Raw genomic sequence first — 18,616 nt, 5'->3', positions numbered from 1 at the left:
GAAGAAGCCATGCTGATGATGCAGAAAGATCAGGCCTGAGAAGTGTAGGACAGAGAAACAGCCGACATGTAAGAGTTGGGGATTGTGACCCAGGAGGGCTACAGGCCAGAGCAGCCAAAATGGAATAAAAATTTTAGTAAATAATAATTCAGGAACATCAGAGGGGAGAGTGTATTAGCCGTGTGGAGGTTTGTAAGTGGCCCTGCCATTGAGCTGCTTAAGGTATATTAAATATAATGCCGTGTGTGTGTGTGTGTGTGTGTGTGTGTGTGTGTGTGTGTGTGTGTGTGTTTGTGTGTGTGTGTGTCTTTCATTCCAGAATCCACAACATTGGGGCAGTAGCCACTGAGTGAGTAGAGCAGATTAATTGTCTATAGCCACAGACTGTTGTCCATGTTACCATTGTGCCCAGCATGGCTACAACCCCTGCAGAGGGATAGTTTTAGCAGAGGCCAAAACTTCTTGATCAGAGGTTGGTGACTTCCTGTTCGTGAGCCATGGTTCTCTGGATGCTAGAAGGTCAGGTAACTCAAGCCCTCGTAACCACATATGAGTTGAGGTGATGAGGATGAGAGGCATAAAACAGTCATGCAGGTTAGCACAGGAACTCAGAAAACAGTACCTTTCATGTCCCTGACCAGACACAGGACATGACCAGGCTTCTGCCCTGGCCAGAGGCAAGGAATGCCAAAAGCAGGCTCTGGCTTCTTGCTAAATGAGTTCTGGAGGTATGAGGCTATTGCAGATCCTCACTAGAAGGGTCTAGTGAGCAACTTTGATTTCCACAAGTGAACTGGGATATATATATATACATATATATATATATGTATATATATATGTATATATATGTGTGTGTGTGTCTCTCTCTCTCTCTCTCTCTCTCTCTCTCTCTCTCTCTCTCTCTCTCTCTCTCTCTCTCTCTCTCCAGGGTCTCACTATGTAGTAATGACCAGCCTAGAACTTAGCATGTAGACCAGCAGGCTGGCCTTGAACTCAGAGATATCTACTTGCTTCTATTTTCCATGTATTTTACTAACATAAAGGCATGCAACACCATACCAAGCTAGGGTCTCAGCTCCTGAGGACCTGTTACAATCTTAAAATTGTTATGGATGGATACCCAGGGAGAGGATTATTGAAGGGAAAACTATTAGCTCTTGGTTAAAAGAGTAGACTCTACCTCTGGCCCTCAAAGGAGACATGAAATTCTGATTAGCTCCAAAAATTAGAACATTTTACATTATTGGCTCTTCTCTTTAAAGTTAATGAAGCTTAAAAAGAAAGAACGTTAATGTAGCTGGGCTTCTCAGTCGCTCACTGAGAGACCACCTAGGAAGAGTGTGACAGCTAAAACTGTGCTAGGGAGTGGAAGGAACAATGATCCCTTCCATGAGACAATACACTTGTGCAGTCATTCACAGAGCCCCTTCAATGAGATAATACACTTGTCCTCCCAACACTGTCCTGTACAGTCATCACAGAGCCCCTGCCCTATAGCTCTGTCATTCACAGAGCCCCTGCCCTATAGCTCTGTTGAACTTGCTTGTTTTTCTGAGTTACTCATAGAAGTACAACTTTCCTTTTCTTTTTTCTGTCCCTTTTTCAAAGCCTGCACACACTTTCCTTGATACTTTGGGATTTCTCACTCTTTGGAGCAACATGCACACGTATTCAGACACACACGCGCACACACACATTGCTTTCAAATGATGCCCCCCTTCCTCCCTCCCTCTCTCCCATCTCCTTCCTTCTGGCAACTGCTAGGATTGAAGTTTGTCTACCCAAACTTCAGTGAAATTATTCTCAACTTTCCTTTCAAGGTCTATGGACTAGGGACCCACAAAAGGAAACCTCGATTTCACTAATTAACTAATAGAAGGGAGTAAAGGAGAAAGGGAAGATAAATAAGTGCAAGGGAGGAGAGGATGCCTAGCTGTCAGTGTTCCTGGAGAAAGTGAGCTTCCTACTCACTGTATGCTTGTTTTGTGATGTTATGCAACCACTTGCATAGGTAGGAGCCTTGGGTGCTCCTACCTGACCACAGAGAAGCCTCCTAGAAACTGTATTCAGCAGCCTACAGGGACTGATTTGTCTATTTTACTAGAAAAAGCCAGATTGAGCCTGACTCACAGTGCCCTTTTATCTTCCTCCTTTGTGATTAACAATGCATAAGCCACTCAAACTCTGGCTTCTGTTCTCCTTCCAGGCTAACCCAGAAAAGGCCCTTTTCTTATTTGCTGCCAGAAAATTTTGGATAAAAGAGACAGAACTTGGCTATTTGCTTGGCTTCTGGGGTTAGAATTTTGCCATCAAAACACACTGAAATAACATTTTCTTGCTCTGATAAATGCCTCTTTTGTGCATGTCATGTTTGAGCAGGCAAGGGAGTGTGGGGCTAAAGTCATTCTTTCACAGAAATTTTGTTCTTTTATTCTGACTCTAAGAGAAGCATATAATTTTATGGATATCTTTTTGCATTTTATTTAAAAAGACATAGTAGAAGGTACAAAAAATAGAAAACAAAACAAAACAGAAAACCATAAAATTCCATGGACTTGAAGCAGCAGTGGTTGATGAAATCTCTCAGGCAATGTATAGAAAGCAGTTGATGGTTCCCTGCATTGCAGGTTGCAGTTCTTCCATTCTGGAAAGCACACCACCCAGCTACTGCAGGGGAGCCTGAATCAGGAGAGCCTGAATGAGCAGACACGGGCACAGACAGTGCAGGAGTCCGGGCAGGCAGAAGTTCAATAGTGTGTGTCTGGGTGGAAGAAAAGACTCACCCTACACACTTGAAAAGTATTAAATGTGAGCTTGTTGGGGACACATATATTAATACCCAACTTATATAAAGGAAGATTGGCGTATGTGTTTGTTTCTGAGGTATGTGAGTGTCAATATAAGTATATAACTGCATGTATTTCATATACTGCCTGTCTGTCTTACATTGTATGACATTTACACCATATACCATAGTAGATAAATCTAATACTTGAAGCAAATACTACTGCACAGGTGCGATTGCAGTTTGAAAGGTATTTTCAATGAGTGTTCTTAAAATGGTTGGAATTGTCCTGTAAACCAGATGTTTGCTTAAGCAGGACCTTAATAAACTGAGTTTATCTATAGCTCTAATCACATGCTTTAACCATGTGAAGAGTGTCTTAGGGCTTCTCTTCCTGCACAAAGCATCATGACCAAGAAGCACGTTGAGGAGGAAAGAGTTTATTCAGCTTACACTTCCACATTGCTGTTCATCACCAAAGGAAATCAGGACTGGAACTCACACAGGGCAGGAAGCAGGAGCTGATGCAGAGGCCATGGAGGAGTGTTGCTTACTGGCTTGCCTCCCCTGACTTGCTCAGCTTGCTTTCTTATAGAACCCAGGACCACAAGTCCAGGGATGGCACCACCCACAATGGGCTGGGCCCTCCCTGCTTGATCACTAATTGAGAAATTGCCTTACAGCTGGATCTCATGGAGGCATTTCTTCAACTGAAGTTCCTTTCTTTGTGATAACTCCAGCTTGTGTCAAGTTGTCACACAAAACCAGCCAGTACAACTGACCCCTTGTCAACTTGACACACAAACACATTACTATTAAGCCTCAACTCATACTTTCTTATTGATCCCCAAGATCTAAATAACTTTAAAAGTCCCACAGTCATTGCATATTAAAAATCCAACCCCTTTAAAATATCCAATACTTTTTTCAATTCAAAGTCTCTTAACTATGGACTCCACTAAAATACTTTCTTACTTCAAGAGGGATAAATATCAGGGCACAGTCACAATCAAAAGCAAAATCAAACTCTAACCATCCAATGTCTGGGATCCACTCACAATCTTCTGGGCTCCTCCAAGGGCTTGGGTTCCTTTTCCAGCCTGTCCTTTGTAGCGCACACCTTGTCTTCTAGACTCCAGATGCTTGTAGTGCACTACTGCTACTGTTCTTGGTGGTCATCTCATGGTACTGGCATCTACAAAACACTTCTGTCTTCTGCTGCAACTGTACTACACTTTCACCAATAGCCTCTCATAGGCTCTTTTCATGGTGCTAAGCCTTAAATTCCCTGCATGACTCCTTCAGTCTTGGGCCTTCAACTGCCACTGAGGCTGCACCTTCACCAATGGCCTCTCCTGGCCTCTCACAGTGCCAAGCATCTGCTGTTATCCTTTTATGCCTTCAAAACCATTACCATCTGAGTGACTCTTATATATTACCAAGTCTGGCTTCTAACACAAGGTACAACTGTGGCTGCCTTTGGAACACAGCTTCTCTGTGCTCTCAGGAAATACTTCCCAGAAGATTTCACCTTAGTGATGCTGGTCTCTTCTTAATCACTTCTAATTTTGTAGCTCCAGCTAACCAGCATAAATCATCCCAGTCATGCAAAGGTTTCACTTTAGTAGTTCTAGTATCTTGTTAATCACAGATGATTCTTTAGCCCCAGCTGACCAAAATCACAGAATCTTCACAATCAAAACAGCAATGACCTGATAAGAGTCTTTAACCTTACCTCTGAAAATTTCAAGTCAGGCTTCCATCATTTGCACTGTTCTCAACATTATCTTCCAAACTCCTACAGAACATCCCACAAATCTCTCAACACCCAGTGTCTCTTCTAGCCCAAAGTTCCAAAGTCCATCCACAGTCTTAGAACATGGTCAGGTTGTCAGAGAAATACCCCACACCTGGTACCAACTTCTGTCTTAGGGTTTTATTGCTGTGAACAGACACCATGTCCAAGGCAATTCAAAAGAACAACATTTAATTGGGGCTGGCTTACAGGTTTATGGGTTCAATCCATTATCATCAAGGCAGGAAGGAATATGGCAGCTTCCAGGCAGGCATAGTGGAGGCAAAGTTCTACATCTTCATCTGAATACTGACAGCAGAATACAGGCTTCCAGGCAGCTAGGATAAGTGTCTTAAAGCCCACAACCATAGTGACACACCTACTTCAACAGGGCCATACCTTCTAATAGTGCCACTCCCTGGGCCAAGCATATACAAATTATTACAAAGAGTAATACAGCAAAAGCATTCAGAGACAGGAAAACACTCTGCATGGCAATGTAGCTCTTCCTGTTTTATTCACTTTCTGAAACATGTTCATATACATTATTCCATGCTTTCTTTGAAGCAGGAATATAGGCAGTATTAATCCCATAACACACAGATAAACCTCCAGTAGTTAAACTACTCATCCTGGACTGTGTTTCTGATTTTCTGATTGCTCAGATATTCCCTTTCCTTCATCCTGAAGCTTCAGATGTTCTGTGCCCACACCCTCTCCTTATTAGTCGCTTGAGCAGTTCTCACTGTGCTATGTTTGCAGGAGCCTGGTGCAGAGACCACTGTTGTGACCTAGAACATGCTCAGTCTTACAGGTTCCTTCCCTTCCACTTTCTTTAGCAGAAACTAACTGCATACTTCTAATATTATAGCACAGAATCTTAATGTCACCTTTTATCATTTAATGCAGTGGGCCTGTGTGACATTAAATCATGTCCCTTTATAAAGGAAGGAAATAAGAGCTTGTAAATTTAAATAATTTGCCCAAGATCAACAAGTGTCAGGGTTGAGATGTAAACCAAGGATTTTGTCCAAAATCAGAGACTTGCTTTATTTACCAGGAAGGCCTCATAAATCTTAATGCTGTTATGTGCACTATGAGGGAGGAAGGAAGCATTGTATTGCCAAAGGCCCAAAGAATTATGTCAGTTATCAGCATGGGAACCAATGGCATTTGCCCCTGGCCATCCTGAGGGCGCACTGGAAAATGTGCCCTCATTTCATTAATCACTCATGAAGGAACTTTTAATCTCAACTTAGGAGCACAGCACCTCGTGCCGGAGCCAGAGAGCTGCTCAGCAGGGCCACTGGGATGCTTTTCTTAAACTGATTGAACTCTCAACTCCAAATAAATTTAGTCTTCTTGAGAATTTTCCATTAGATATTTGAGATGGAAAAAAATAATGACAGAGGCGGGGGTGCTCTTAGGTACTAGGAAGACGTGGGGGTGCTCTTAGAAGCTGGCAGCTTCTGAGTAGTCACCAATGACTTGGGGCACAGCTGCCTGCAGTTCTCAGCTTATTGTGGCCTGGGCTGTCCTTCTGAACCACATGGGGGATAGCACCCATGAGATGGGAAGCTGTGAGACAAGACTTCTTGTGAGAAGAGACATCAATGGAGCAGAATGAAGTAAAGGTGTGCTCCTTCAGACCCTATAGAGAATTTAAAGGTGATAAAATTAAAGGGCTATGTCCATCTTGTAAATGTTAGTTTTACCTGTAGATAATCTCAGTGGATCGTTTGAGCTTGTTCACAAATTAAAAGGTAGACTTTGAGCTGTGCTTGCTGGTAAGCCTGTGTTCCTAGCTACCTCCCAAGTCCTTCCAAGTGTGACCACCTTGATTAAATCTCTTTCTTCTGTTTGTCACTATTAATTTATCCTTTTAATTGGCTTACTGAAGATGGTTAGCCAAATCTCGCTGTGACTCTAAGTCCACTAGCACCTCCAAGCCTGATGATCTGATTTTGATTCCTGTAAATCACATGGTAGAAAATGAGAACCTGTTCCCACAAGCTGTTCTCAGACCTCCTCCACATGTCTCTGTCTCTCTTTGTCTCTCTTTGTCTCTCTTTGTCTCTGTCTCTCTCTCTGTCTCTGCAGGTTCTGACTTTGTCCCATGCTGGGTTTGTATGGGGTCCTGTGCCATGCATAGAAATCTCTGCTCAGCAGCCGGAGGATCCTTAGCAGGGTAACCAGAGTAGGACAGTCTCAGGTCCCATCTCCCTGGCAAACATGTAGGTTCTTATTTGCTCAATTTTCTACTTTTCTCTGCAAGGCCTGGCCCTGCCCCAGCAATGGAGAGAATGTGTTTCTTTTGACTGCTGCTGGGAACTACACTAAAACAGATGTTGAAGGATGAAGTTTCAGAATGGAGGAGTGTGTCAGTCACTTCAGTGTTTGGATCTGAAAGATGGTTCTCAAGAAATTGCAAACCTAGCAGAGATTATTTTCTGTGGCTTAACATTTCTGAAGCCATGTGTCAATTCAAGGACTTTGGAACAAAAACAATTTATCATGTTACTTGATACAAAAAATCTATGCCAAATGGTAAGGAGGGGTTCTTCTTCATTCTCACAGAGCAAGCTGTGTAGCCCATGAGTCAGGTCTACTGTTTGTACAAATAAATTTCATTGGAGCACAGACATTCCCATGCATTTACACAGTATGTGCTTGTTTTCACACAAACAGAACAGGAAAGACAAGTGACAGAGGTGTTGCGGCTACATAGAGATGAGGGGAACTTACCCTCTGCTCTCCAAAGTTCTGATATTTATGTCCAATAAAGGGAATTGACAGTAAGCAGACTGACAGAGGAGACAAAGCAAACAAACACAGTAACTCTCAGCTCAGAAAAGGTCAAAGCTTCTGCATTCTCCTCTTAGGGAAGAGGCCAGCGGGGGCCCAAAGAGTATACAGTGGCTGGCACAAAGTGTTCTCTGTGTAATGATTGGCTTTCAGTCTCTTTTGTGATAAGAATTTGTGTTGCATTTCCTAAGGGGCTTACAGACTATTGTATTTCCATTGTAGATACGGTCTCTGGGTAGATAGAGGAACCGGAGAAAGCTCTTCCATGTGTTTCTGAGAAGACAGGATTAAGAGAAAAGAGAAAGGCAGGGTGGGATGGGGAGGTCAGAGAGACCCTAGGCTGCTGCTTCAGTCTTGCAGGTAAATCCAGGGTACTTGGGGGATAATGCTTTGTGAGCCCCAATATATAAAACAGCTGCACCATTTACTGCCTACCCTCTTGGAGAAGGTATTTGCAAGTCTTTCAATTTTAGCATTCTGTCAAAGTCTGCATTTCTGGTTTGTTGAGTGCTAGCTTTGGGGCTGTAGGTAAGTTATTTAACTCATCTGTGCTTTTAGTTTCTTACTTAGGATATGGATGACACAGAGGATTTGAAGCTCAAGTTAGATAAGAAATACAAAATACTATCCTTGCCCAGAAAATGCTGTGGAAAGCTCAAAAGAAGCACTCGGCACACTGCCTGGCTCAGAGGGGATACTGTGACTACTCAGATATACAAGGCAGCGGTGGCTTTGGTCATTATCTTCATTGTCTTGTCTGCCCACACTCAGTACTGCGGGGTGGCTGTTGGGATTCCATCCTCTTCTTTCCCGCTGCTCTGCCACAGCCACCTCTGGCTCCCACAGCTAGTGAGACCTCTGAGTGCAGAGCTAAGAGGAGGGTGAGAGAGACTGGGCGCTCAGGGGCCAGTCTGTTACATCACAAACTCTACAGCAGGTCAGCATGTGCGTGAGGTCCCAAGTCTGAATTCCCTGCTGGATTAGTTTTGCTGCTCCTCTGCTCACTAGATGTGTGGCCTAACTGAGCATCCTTCACCACCGTCCTTACCAGCATCTTCTTGGAATATGAGCCCTTGGCATCTGCAACATTGAGAGTGATGGTGCTGAGTCAAGTATAGAAGCTGCCAGCCATAAGGATGTTAGCCCTACCCCTGCAGACTGCGTTGTGTAGAGGAGAGCGGAGAGAGTAAGCATGGGGATGCAAAGGGCTGCACAGCCTCATGTGCCTCATGTGCCTCATGTGCCTCATTCAGACCTTTATTCAAATGTCTGCAGGTTCTTACTTGACCGTCCATGAAACACCTATCTCTCTGCTACTTGATTTCTCGTTTAGCATATTATAACACACACTCTGTATTTAATCTGCTCATTCACTTACTGCTTCATCCCCGTGTTCCAGGGTAACTACAGTCTTGTTTATTCACTGATAAGTTTGTGGTGTCTGAAATAGCCATATATACATAGTGGTCATTAAATTATAATGAATGAGGGCTGGCCCTCAGGTAAGCTTGATCCCCAGCACCCATGAAGAAAATCAACTCTACAGAGCTGTCCTCTCATCTCCACACAAGTGGTACTCTCACACAATGATAATTAAAAATTAACATTCTTTTAAAAACAAGTTATAATGCAGGAAAGAATAGAATCTAAAAGACCTTGTTATGGTCCCAGAAGTATCCTGATTACCTTGGGGGATGGGAGAACCTGTCTGGGGCTAGAAGAACAGGCAGTAGGGAACCTCACACACTCAAGCTGCCATTACGGCCAGGCCCTGAAGTAATATTAGCACAATACATTTTACAAAAACAGAAGATTTAGAGGAACCATTCTGTCTGTAAAGTCAAATATAGAAACTGTAATGGGAATTATAGGAGAGAATAGGGTTTTGTGTGTGTTGGGCCGGGGTGCAGGGACTGGAGACTGTTCTGGCACCAAAGGACTTGTACCAACTGAATTCAGTGCTTGTGGTCACTTCTGGGAACACAGGTAAGTTGTTGGCCCCCTTGTAGATGGGATGGGAATTCGTTTTGACAAACTTTCTGTTCTTCTGAGTCTGTTCTAACTCTGTGGATACATGAGTGGAGGAAGAAGCCATGTGCTCTCAGAAATGTGATGCTATGCCAAATCCTGGGAAAGCTGGGGCAAAGCCAGTGAGAAAACCTTACCAGTCCAGCTCAGGAGGCAGCTGTGGTGGACTTGGAAAGTGGAAGGACCTTAACTGGTCATCTGGAAGGCCCTGTAGGTGACATACTTCTCATCCTCAATGACTACTATCCTGCCCAGATGGTCCACTAGGCTGCTGCAGTAGGACTTGCATTGCCTCTGGCTCTGAACTCAGACACACTTCACTCACCACATCTGTGTTGGAAGCATGAGAAAATCTTGGACCAGAGAATCCCTTTGGGTACCATGAAGGACTTCCTTGTCTGAGGCTTTGAGCCTATGACTTCATTCATACTAATGCTGGAGACCTTAGTGAGCCATTGTGTGAGATGTGGTACCATGTCTGTGACAGGGGAATTCATATGTCTTCCCCTAGCACAGCACAAGCCTATTTGTCCTAATAGCATGCCTGGGAACTACCCAGCCCCCCTAATGTACCCAACCTACAATGGCTGTCTTAGTCACTGTTCTGTTGCTGTGAAGAGACATCATGACTAAGGCAACTCTTACAAAAGGAAGCATTTATTTGGGGGCTTGCTTGCTTACAGTTCAGAGGTTTATCCATTATCTGCACGGTGGAGCATGGTGTCATGCAAACTGGGTGCTAGAGCAATGTCTGAGAGCTACCACCTGATATATAGACTAAGAGAGAGGGCCAGGCATGGGCTTCTGGATCCTCAGAAATCACCACCAAGAATCACACTTCCTCCAACAAGACTACACCTACTCTAACAAGGCCAGACCTTCTAATATTTTAAAATAGTGTCACTCCCTAGTGACAAAGATTTCAAATATATGAGCATATAGGGGCCATTCTAATTCCAACCACCACAGTGATGCTCCTACCCATAGCAACCCCACACAGTGACTTCCCAAACTACTGTGACTTCTCACCTCAGTGAGCTTGTTCCTTTGCTTTGTTGCAGTATGGGCTACTGCATTCTCTTTGTGCATGGACTGAGTAAGCTTTGTGCTGGGCTGAGCCGATGCGGGGCCACTTCCCTGATGGCATCCACTGTGCTGCTGCTGCTGCTTTTTTCCTGGAAAACTGTGAAGCAGAATGAAATTTGGCTGTCGAGAGAGTCCTTATTCAGGTATGATTAAGCAGGTAAATGTACATTTCTTCCCACTCTTTCATTGATGACAGATTTGTTTCTTAATGGAGTAACACAGTTATGGTAGTGCGTGTTAACCAAGAAAATCACTTTTAATAAATTGGAAATGAAAAATAATTTTATTTGGGAGTTTAATTTTAGATTTTTAAAGGGTGTTATATAAAATTTAACATGATCTCACTCTGAGTGGATTTATGAGAGTAAAAAAATTCTAGGTCTGTGAATTTGGGTGCAAATACCTACTGATGAGCTGGGCTGTAAAATCAGTAACCAAAATGAAATCTACACGCCTCATTTCATCATCCAACCAGGTTCAAGGGGAAGGTGAGCACACAGCAGGAGGGTGAGACAGGCTGTGGCTCTCTCTGAAACATCCCAGGCATTAAATCAGAATCTGTGGTCTCATTGCTTATTTTAAACATTGATTTTAGGTGAGGAAATAAAAGGCTTTCTTTTTTCTGCTTTTTTTTTCTCACAGTGGTACAATTTTTCTGGACACATGTGTTGGTTTGATATTAGCAGCTCAGGAATAGAGTACCTGCCTAGCACACTGGGTTAGATCCCCAGCATCATTCATGTGTGAGTGTGTACTAATGTGTGTATGTACGTATGTTCTGTGCATATATACTGATATACATGTGTATGTGTGTATTTATATATACATAAACACACACATGCACATGTATTCATATATAGACACATGTACATATGTGTATATATGTGTTTGTGCCTGTTTACATATATGTGTAATACATATATGTATGTAATTTACATATACATATATATGCTGACTTATAGCTTTCAGCCTATCCCACAGTATGAATGTTAGTATTAAGTTTGGAGGAGTGGATGGATGGATGGATGGATGGATGGATGGATGGATAAGGCAGGTGTTCACTAGGCTTTGCACTCTTTGAAAAGAACATGTCTGAGGCCAGATATGGTAGCACAGGCCTTTAATCCTAGCACTTGTGAGGCAGGAAGATTTCTGACTTTGAGGTCAGACAGTTCAAGGATATCCAAGGATGCATAGTGAGGCCCTGTCTCAGAGAGAGAGGGGGGGGGGAGAGGGAGGGGAGGGAAAAAAGGAAAGAAAGAAGAAATGAAAAATTAAAAAGAAAAAATGTGTCTGGTCTTACTACCTAGCAATATAGGCATTTTTAGCATCTTTAACTTCCTGTGACTGTCTGGGTGTCATTCATCAACATGGTGCTGCTCTGTTCCTACCTGGGTCCTGTAGAGGGACTGCTGCAGGATAAGGCTTTTTGTCATCTGGCATGATAATGGGCTTCATGTGGACACACTCTGCATGAACGTGAGGCATTTTGCCACATTCATTCCCTAGTCAGTCTTTGGCCTCTTCCCACTGACCACCTTCTTCCACACTGATACCCTGCTACTTTCATTTTTTTTATTTTCCATTACTTTTACTTTTACAATCCAGCCATTGCCTTCCCCACCCCTGTCCCCACTCCCGCTGTTCCTCATCCCATTCTTCCTCCCCCTGTCTCCAAGAGGATGTTCCCTCCCTCTTCCACCAGGCATCCCTACTCTCTGGGGCCTCAAGTCTCTGAGGGTTAGACATTCTTCTCTCTCTGAGGCCAGACCAGGCAGTCCTCTGCTCTTTATGTGTCAGGGCCTCAGACCAGCTAGTGTATGCTGCCTGGTTGGTGGCTCAGTGTCTGAGAGATCTTGGGGTGCTGGTTTGTTGAGACTGCTGGCATTCTATAGGGTCGGTCACCCTCCTCAGCTTCTTCCAGCTTTTCCCTAATTCAAACACAGGGGTCCCCAACTTCAGTCCAATGGTTGGGTATAAGTATCTACCTTTGTCTCAGTCACTACTTGTTGAGTCTCTCAGAGGATAGCCATGCTAGGGCTCCTGTCTGTAAGCACATCATAGCATCAGTAATAGTGTCAGGCCTTGGAGCCTCCCTTTGAGATGGATCCCAAGTTGGGCCGGTCACTGGGCGGCCTTTCCCTCAGTCTCTTCTCCATTTTTGTTCCTGAATTTCTTTTAGACAGGAACAATTCTGGGTTGGAATTTGGCTGTGGGATGGCAACCTCATCCCTCCCTTTGATGCCCTGTCTTTCACTGGAGGACTCTACTACAAGTTCCCTCTCCCCACTGTAGGGCATTTCATCCCTTTGAGTCCTGATAGTCTCTCACCTCCCAGGTCTCTGGTACTTTCTAGATGGTTCCTCCATGCTCCCCACCTTCCAAAGTTGAGTATTTCCATCCATTCTGCTGATCCTCAGGACTTCTCTCCTGTCTGCTCTCCCCTACCCTATAGCTGCCCTTTTCTCCTCACCCTCCTCTCTCCCCCCCAGGTCCCTCCCTTCCTCTGCTTCCTTCCTAAGTGGGATTGAAACATCCTCATTTGGGCCCTTCTGTTTGTCCTTCTTTTGTAATTTATGTTATTTTTATTTTATGTGCATTGGTGTTTGCCTGCATGTATGTCTGTGTGAAGTATATCTGTGCAAGAGTGTCAGATCCTGGAGGGAGGGGAGGCTGTGGCAGGAGGATGGAGGCTGGCGTAAAGATCTCGCTCTGTGTATTCACAGGTAGTTATTGACGTTCTCAAGGGATGGATGGTACCGGGCTTTGTATGTTTAAGTGGGCAATTATATCTTACCAGTTGGGCCAAAAAAAAAAAAAAAAGAGTGTCAGATCCTCTGGAACTGGAGTTACAGACAGTTGTGAGCTGCCATGTGCATGCTGGAATTGAACCTGGATCCTCTGAAAGAGCAGCTAGTGTTCTTAACCACTGAGACATCTCTCCAACCCCTTTCATTTCCCTTTTTATGAAGTTTAAACTATCTTTTATTCTATGTGTATAAGTATTTTGTCTGCATATGTGTATAAGTATTTTGTCTGCATATATGTCTGCATGGCACTTACATGCCTGGTGCCCACAGGCATCAGATTCCCATAACTGGAGTTACAAATGGCTGTGAGCCATCATGTAGATGCTGGGAGTCAAACACAGGTGCTCTTAACTGCTGAGCCACTTCTGTCTCTGAGACCTACTGCTGAATAAGCTCATCCTTTCTAGTTCTTTCTGAATTCTGGCTGGCTGGTTCAACTCAGCCATTCTGGCTCGAACTCCTCTCCAAGCTTACTGATGTTACTCCTCTCCAATCATTCTGGCTTCTGTCTTAGCTCTGACTTTTTTGTCATGCTTGACCTCAAACTAACTCTGGCAATCTGTTCCTATCTTCAGGTTCCTTCTTATCCTTCTCATTCTCTGGCTTGTTCTGTCTTCTAGCTTGTTCTTTCTGTGGAGGTTATCTCTCTATAACCGTCCCAGTAAAACTGCTTCTTTGTTTTTCTCTGCACTGTTCTCTCTCTGTCTCTGTCTCTGTCTCTCTTTCTGTCTTTCTCTGCTGTCTCTGTCTCTGTCTCTCTCTGTGTCTCTGTCTCTGTCTCTGTCTGTCTCTCTCTCTCTCTCTCTCTCTCTCTCTCTCTCTCTCTCTCTCTCTCTCTCTTTCTCTTGTAGCTAGCTTCCCTTTCCTTTCTCTTCTTGTGAGAGTTTGGCATAACCTATTCTGTCAGTTCTTTCTCTGACTTGGCACTTTACCACTCAGTCAGATACCACTTTCAAATATGGACGATATAGTCTACAAACTAACTTTATCTTCATTATCTTCATTGTTTGGGATTAAAGACTAAGGGTGTGTCCGTATTCCAGCCAGGGGACTAAAGGTATGTGCTAAGTACTAAGCCACAATACCTTTTACTATACAACTATAAACACATACAACTATAAACAGGTTTTTTTCAGTAAATAATATAATCATGGGGTTCCTGGTGTGATCAGATAGATGTCTTGCAACAATGGCTCTGCTGCTTCCCTTTGTGGTGACCCAGTGCATTTCATCAGTGCTGTTAGCTGGTGAGGGTTAGTCTGTAGAATCTTTCACACTTCACCCTTGGCTACAGCACTAAAGACAAAGTCTCTTCCTTTTGTTTATTTTAATGCATTCTTCTCTTCACAGACCTGATAAAGAACCCCTAGGCTCTTCCCCAGCCCTCTCCACTCAGTGTGGTTCTCATAGAACATAGGGCTCCCTCCCTCCTCATACCTGGGGTCATTTCAGAAATACAGGGTGTTGAAGTTCAGACACAGAACTTCCTCATGGTCTCTTGGTTTAATCTTTCTCTCACTTTTAATAGGTGATGCTTTTATGGCACACTTTCCAACCATTCTGCTCTTGTGTCAAACATGTTCCCTGGATACAGCCACATTCTGGCAGTGGCATCTTCTATTGATGTTTATTGCTTAACCAAACCACATAGGTGGTGGGAGTGGAAGGCAGCACATGCTCCAAGGATAATAAGCTAGAGCTCAAACTGTCTGCAGCTGATGCCAGCAGTGGTGATGATGGTGGTGGTGGTGGTGGTGGTGGTGGTGGTGGTGGTGGTGGTGGTGGTGGTGGTGATAGTACAACAGCAGCAACAGAAACAGAAAGCACACTGACTTGCATCCTGAACCTTCTGTCCCTTTAGGTAGGAGTATGGAGGGAGTGGTTGATCAGTAAAATCCAACCACCCCACAATTGTTCTGAAAAGGACTTTGGATTAGGAGGCCTTTGAAGATCTTTGTGTCAGATGCAATCAAAGTAATTGATACTTTAAGTAAAACTTTGACTCTAAGTCCTGGGAAATACTGGAGGCTTGTAGAATCTTCTTTATTTAAGGCCAGATGTCTGTGTGACTTCATCTGTGAGAAATAATGGTGATCTCACTTGTACACTTCACTGCTGGCTTCTGAGATAGGACAGGGTAAGTGACTGAAAGTGATATCTGGAGTTCAACTTTCTGACAGCATGCTAAATTTACCTCTTTAATTGCTTGCTCTTGAGAAAGTCTTATAAATTCACTGAAAAATGCAGGTCACTCAAAAATGTTTATCATCCAAGGTATAGTGTAAGAAGAAAACATCACATGAGAAATATTCCTAAATCGTCTGCCTTGTAGTAAACACTGTGTAAAGTTTCAGATTATATTTGTGCTCTGTACTGTAATAAGAGAAGAGAAAGATACCAGGTGACAGAGAGGAGGCAGACTAGGAAAGGACTCCTTGAGGGAAGCCAGCCTAATGCTAATATTACTGGGGTCCTCTGACTCAACATCAGATACTAACCAGCTTTAGAATGAGTTTGACTTGCTCTTGGCCATGGTTGAAATTCGGCCGAAATACTTACCAAGACTTTAGCCTCTTTGTTTATATTATAGGATAGAGCGATTAGCAACTTCCCTAGAAATGGTGACTGTGTCCCATGGTATGCAAGCATCACTACCTGGGGCCAAAGCAGGATTCAGAACTGAGAAGAAACACAGCTCTCCTCCTTTCCTTTGCTCGGATGCTCTGGCTGCCATTGGTGATGTTTTAATATTTGGTCTCTAGGTTCTACCAACCTGTTATTCAGCAATGTGAGCAAAATAAACCAATGTTTTAAAGCCCAGGAGACATACTTGAAGAAGGTAGCTAGTCATCCCCCACCCCCATTTCTTCTATATCTCAAGTCATCTACAAATGAAAGGTGTGAGGGAGATACATGAAATCTATGTATTAAAACACTGAGCATTAAGGGGTAGAAAGCCGGCTCAGCAGTTAAGAACACTGGCTGCTCTTCCAGAAGACCTGGATTTGATTCCTGACACCCATGTAACAGCTCACAACCATCTGTAACTCCAGTTACAGGGATCAGATGCCCTCTTCTGGCCTCTCAGGGCACTGCACAGACATACATGTAGGCAAAACATATACATACAAAAATAAGTTTTCAAAAACAAAACAGAATACTGAGCGTTGGCACACCCCTGTGATCTAAGCACTTATGAAGTGTGCACACCCCCATGAGTTTATTTGTAATATACTTTATGGTTTCTCAAGGCTCTTATTTGACATGACAAAAATAAACAAGATTATAGTGCTTTAATGAAAGCTTCCCTGAGTGAACTCTAGGATCACCCCACCTAACTGGATTTGAATCTTTTCACTGGACACTCTATCTCTGTTTCTCCCTCTCCATTTTTTCTCACCACCATCCTTCTCTCTGCCTCTGTGGGTTTAAATTCTTGTGCACAGAGCATTTTTTTCCTGTATGAGTCTTTTATAATGTCTTCCAGACCCACACATGTGTCACACATGGTACAATGTCCTTTTGTAAAGTTGAATAATATTCTATTGTACGTAAAAGTCACAACTTCTTTATTTGTTCATCTATTCATGGGCCTTAAGTTACCATATCTTGATTATGGTGAATTAGGGGGAAGCTATTTGATACTGACCCTGGCAATGATTTCTTAAAGCTCACAATGAAGGGTGAACACAGGCCAATGAAAGCAGAACTGAAGAAGGGAGGGTACATCAAACTGCAGGCTTAGTGGGGCTACGCTAGTCAAACTCAGGATAGCGGGGCTACAGCAGACTGTAGGGCTTTTATACCTGGGTGTAATGCTCTTGGGACTGTAAAGCAGGGTTGTGAATGGTGATGGGCTTGGGCCCCATAGAATGGTTGCTTTAAACAAACCAGGAATAAGTGTAGCTGAGGGCTTAGATGGACGGCTTGCAGACTGTAGGTGAGAATGCAAACAAAGTTAGCCATCATAGAAACAGTATAGAGATTTTGCAAAGGATTGAAAATAGTCATTATGTGGTCCAGCAGTGTGTCCCTGGGTAAGCATCCACAGGAAGTGAGACTGATACTCAGAGTCTGTACTCCTGAAGAGGGTATAATCTGGCCTCTACTGTGTTCAGCTAACCTGTCCCCTCAGGCTTGTCTCTAGCTTCCCATGACCCCATCAGGCCTCTATACAATTGCTTGAGTCCCAGATATGGGACTTTAAGGCTAAATATAAAGAGGCTGTTATTTTAACAAAATTTGTCCTAATGTATCTCCCAATAGGTTTTATATAGTACATGGAACAACCCTACTAATATCTCTTCATATTTGAAATTTAAATGAAAATTTCATCTTGGAAAGGTGACATGGTAGAGTTCAGTTACCTGCAAAGCAGTCCCCCTCTTGTTATTACTCTTCCTCATCCTCATCAATCATTCTCCTTTAGTCAAAATAAGTCCCAGGGTTTTCTTTCCAAACAGGCCCCTGCCCATCCTCCCTGCTTTCAAGAGCACCCTGCCACCACCTCCCTTTAGATGAAGGAACAAGCTCCAGGCCCAGACACCTTGTGCCTGAGCCCCCTGCCTCTTCCCTGCTGTTTGGTCTTCAGGTCAAGTCTGTGTAGCAGATGCACATGGCAAGCTGATCCTCTTCTGGTCCACCTGTCTCTTACTATCTTCAGAGCTTGGGGGTGACCCTGTTAGGACCCCTGAGCCTATGATCTCAGCTACAGACAAGCATCTGATGAGAGATACAGCATCTGGGTTCAGCCATGTAGTGTTTAGACATACCCCTCCTTGCTAATTGATAATCATTATGTGCTTGTGGTTAGGAGCAAAGGCTGTGTGACTTTTATAGGCTGTCCCCTAACTTCAATTCACATGATGATGCCTCAGCATAGAACTTTACTGTATCTAAAGTCAGAATCTGGGAGAGAAATGCTAATGAATGAAGTTGTTAAGATGGGACCTGACCCAAGTCTGCTACTGTTATGGGGAAAGGATGTGAGGACTTACTCACTGGGCACATGAACAAGGAAAGGCCATGGGAGGACACAGCCTCGGGGTAGATGTCCACAGGCCAGGAGCAGGGCCTACAGTAAACTGATTAGATATTTGAATCTCTCTGGTGATGACTCATTTTTGTACGCAACCTCAAATTATTGAAAGAAAGAAAATGAACAGAAGGGTTGACTGAGTGAATAAAGAAAAGAAAAGACAGATTTGGCCTGTAGGTATAAGGTTGCTTGGATGGAACCCATCACAGATCCTTTCACCTCCCACTTGCTTCCTATATCTCCTTGCCACACCCATCTCCCTCTCCCTC

At 43.6% G+C, this 18,616-nt stretch overlaps 1 protein-coding gene across 6 annotated transcripts in view; it reads left to right on the top strand.

The window, feature by feature from the left end:
• The window catches only part of Tmtc1 (transmembrane O-mannosyltransferase targeting cadherins 1), a 215,059-nt gene that overhangs the window by 135,329 nt on the left and 61,114 nt on the right, over nucleotides 1–18,616 (top strand). For 5 of the 6 annotated variants that reach the window (XM_039108900.2, XM_039108899.2, XM_063286870.1 and 2 more), the window contains one exon: nucleotides 10,475–10,642. In XM_039108900.2, coding sequence (XP_038964828.1) covers nucleotides 10,475–10,642 — 168 coding nt within the window. Of the gene's footprint in view, nucleotides 1–10,474; nucleotides 10,657–18,616 lie in introns of all 6 variants that reach the window. The other variant, XM_039108902.2, reaches the window with a different exon arrangement.

Source organism: Rattus norvegicus, chromosome 4 (assembly GCF_036323735.1).
Source record: "Rattus norvegicus strain BN/NHsdMcwi chromosome 4, GRCr8, whole genome shotgun sequence".
Taxonomy (NCBI): Eukaryota; Metazoa; Chordata; class Mammalia; order Rodentia; family Muridae; genus Rattus; species Rattus norvegicus.
Note: the sequence above shows the minus strand (reverse complement) of the source record. Positions and strands in the feature narration are given on the sequence as shown.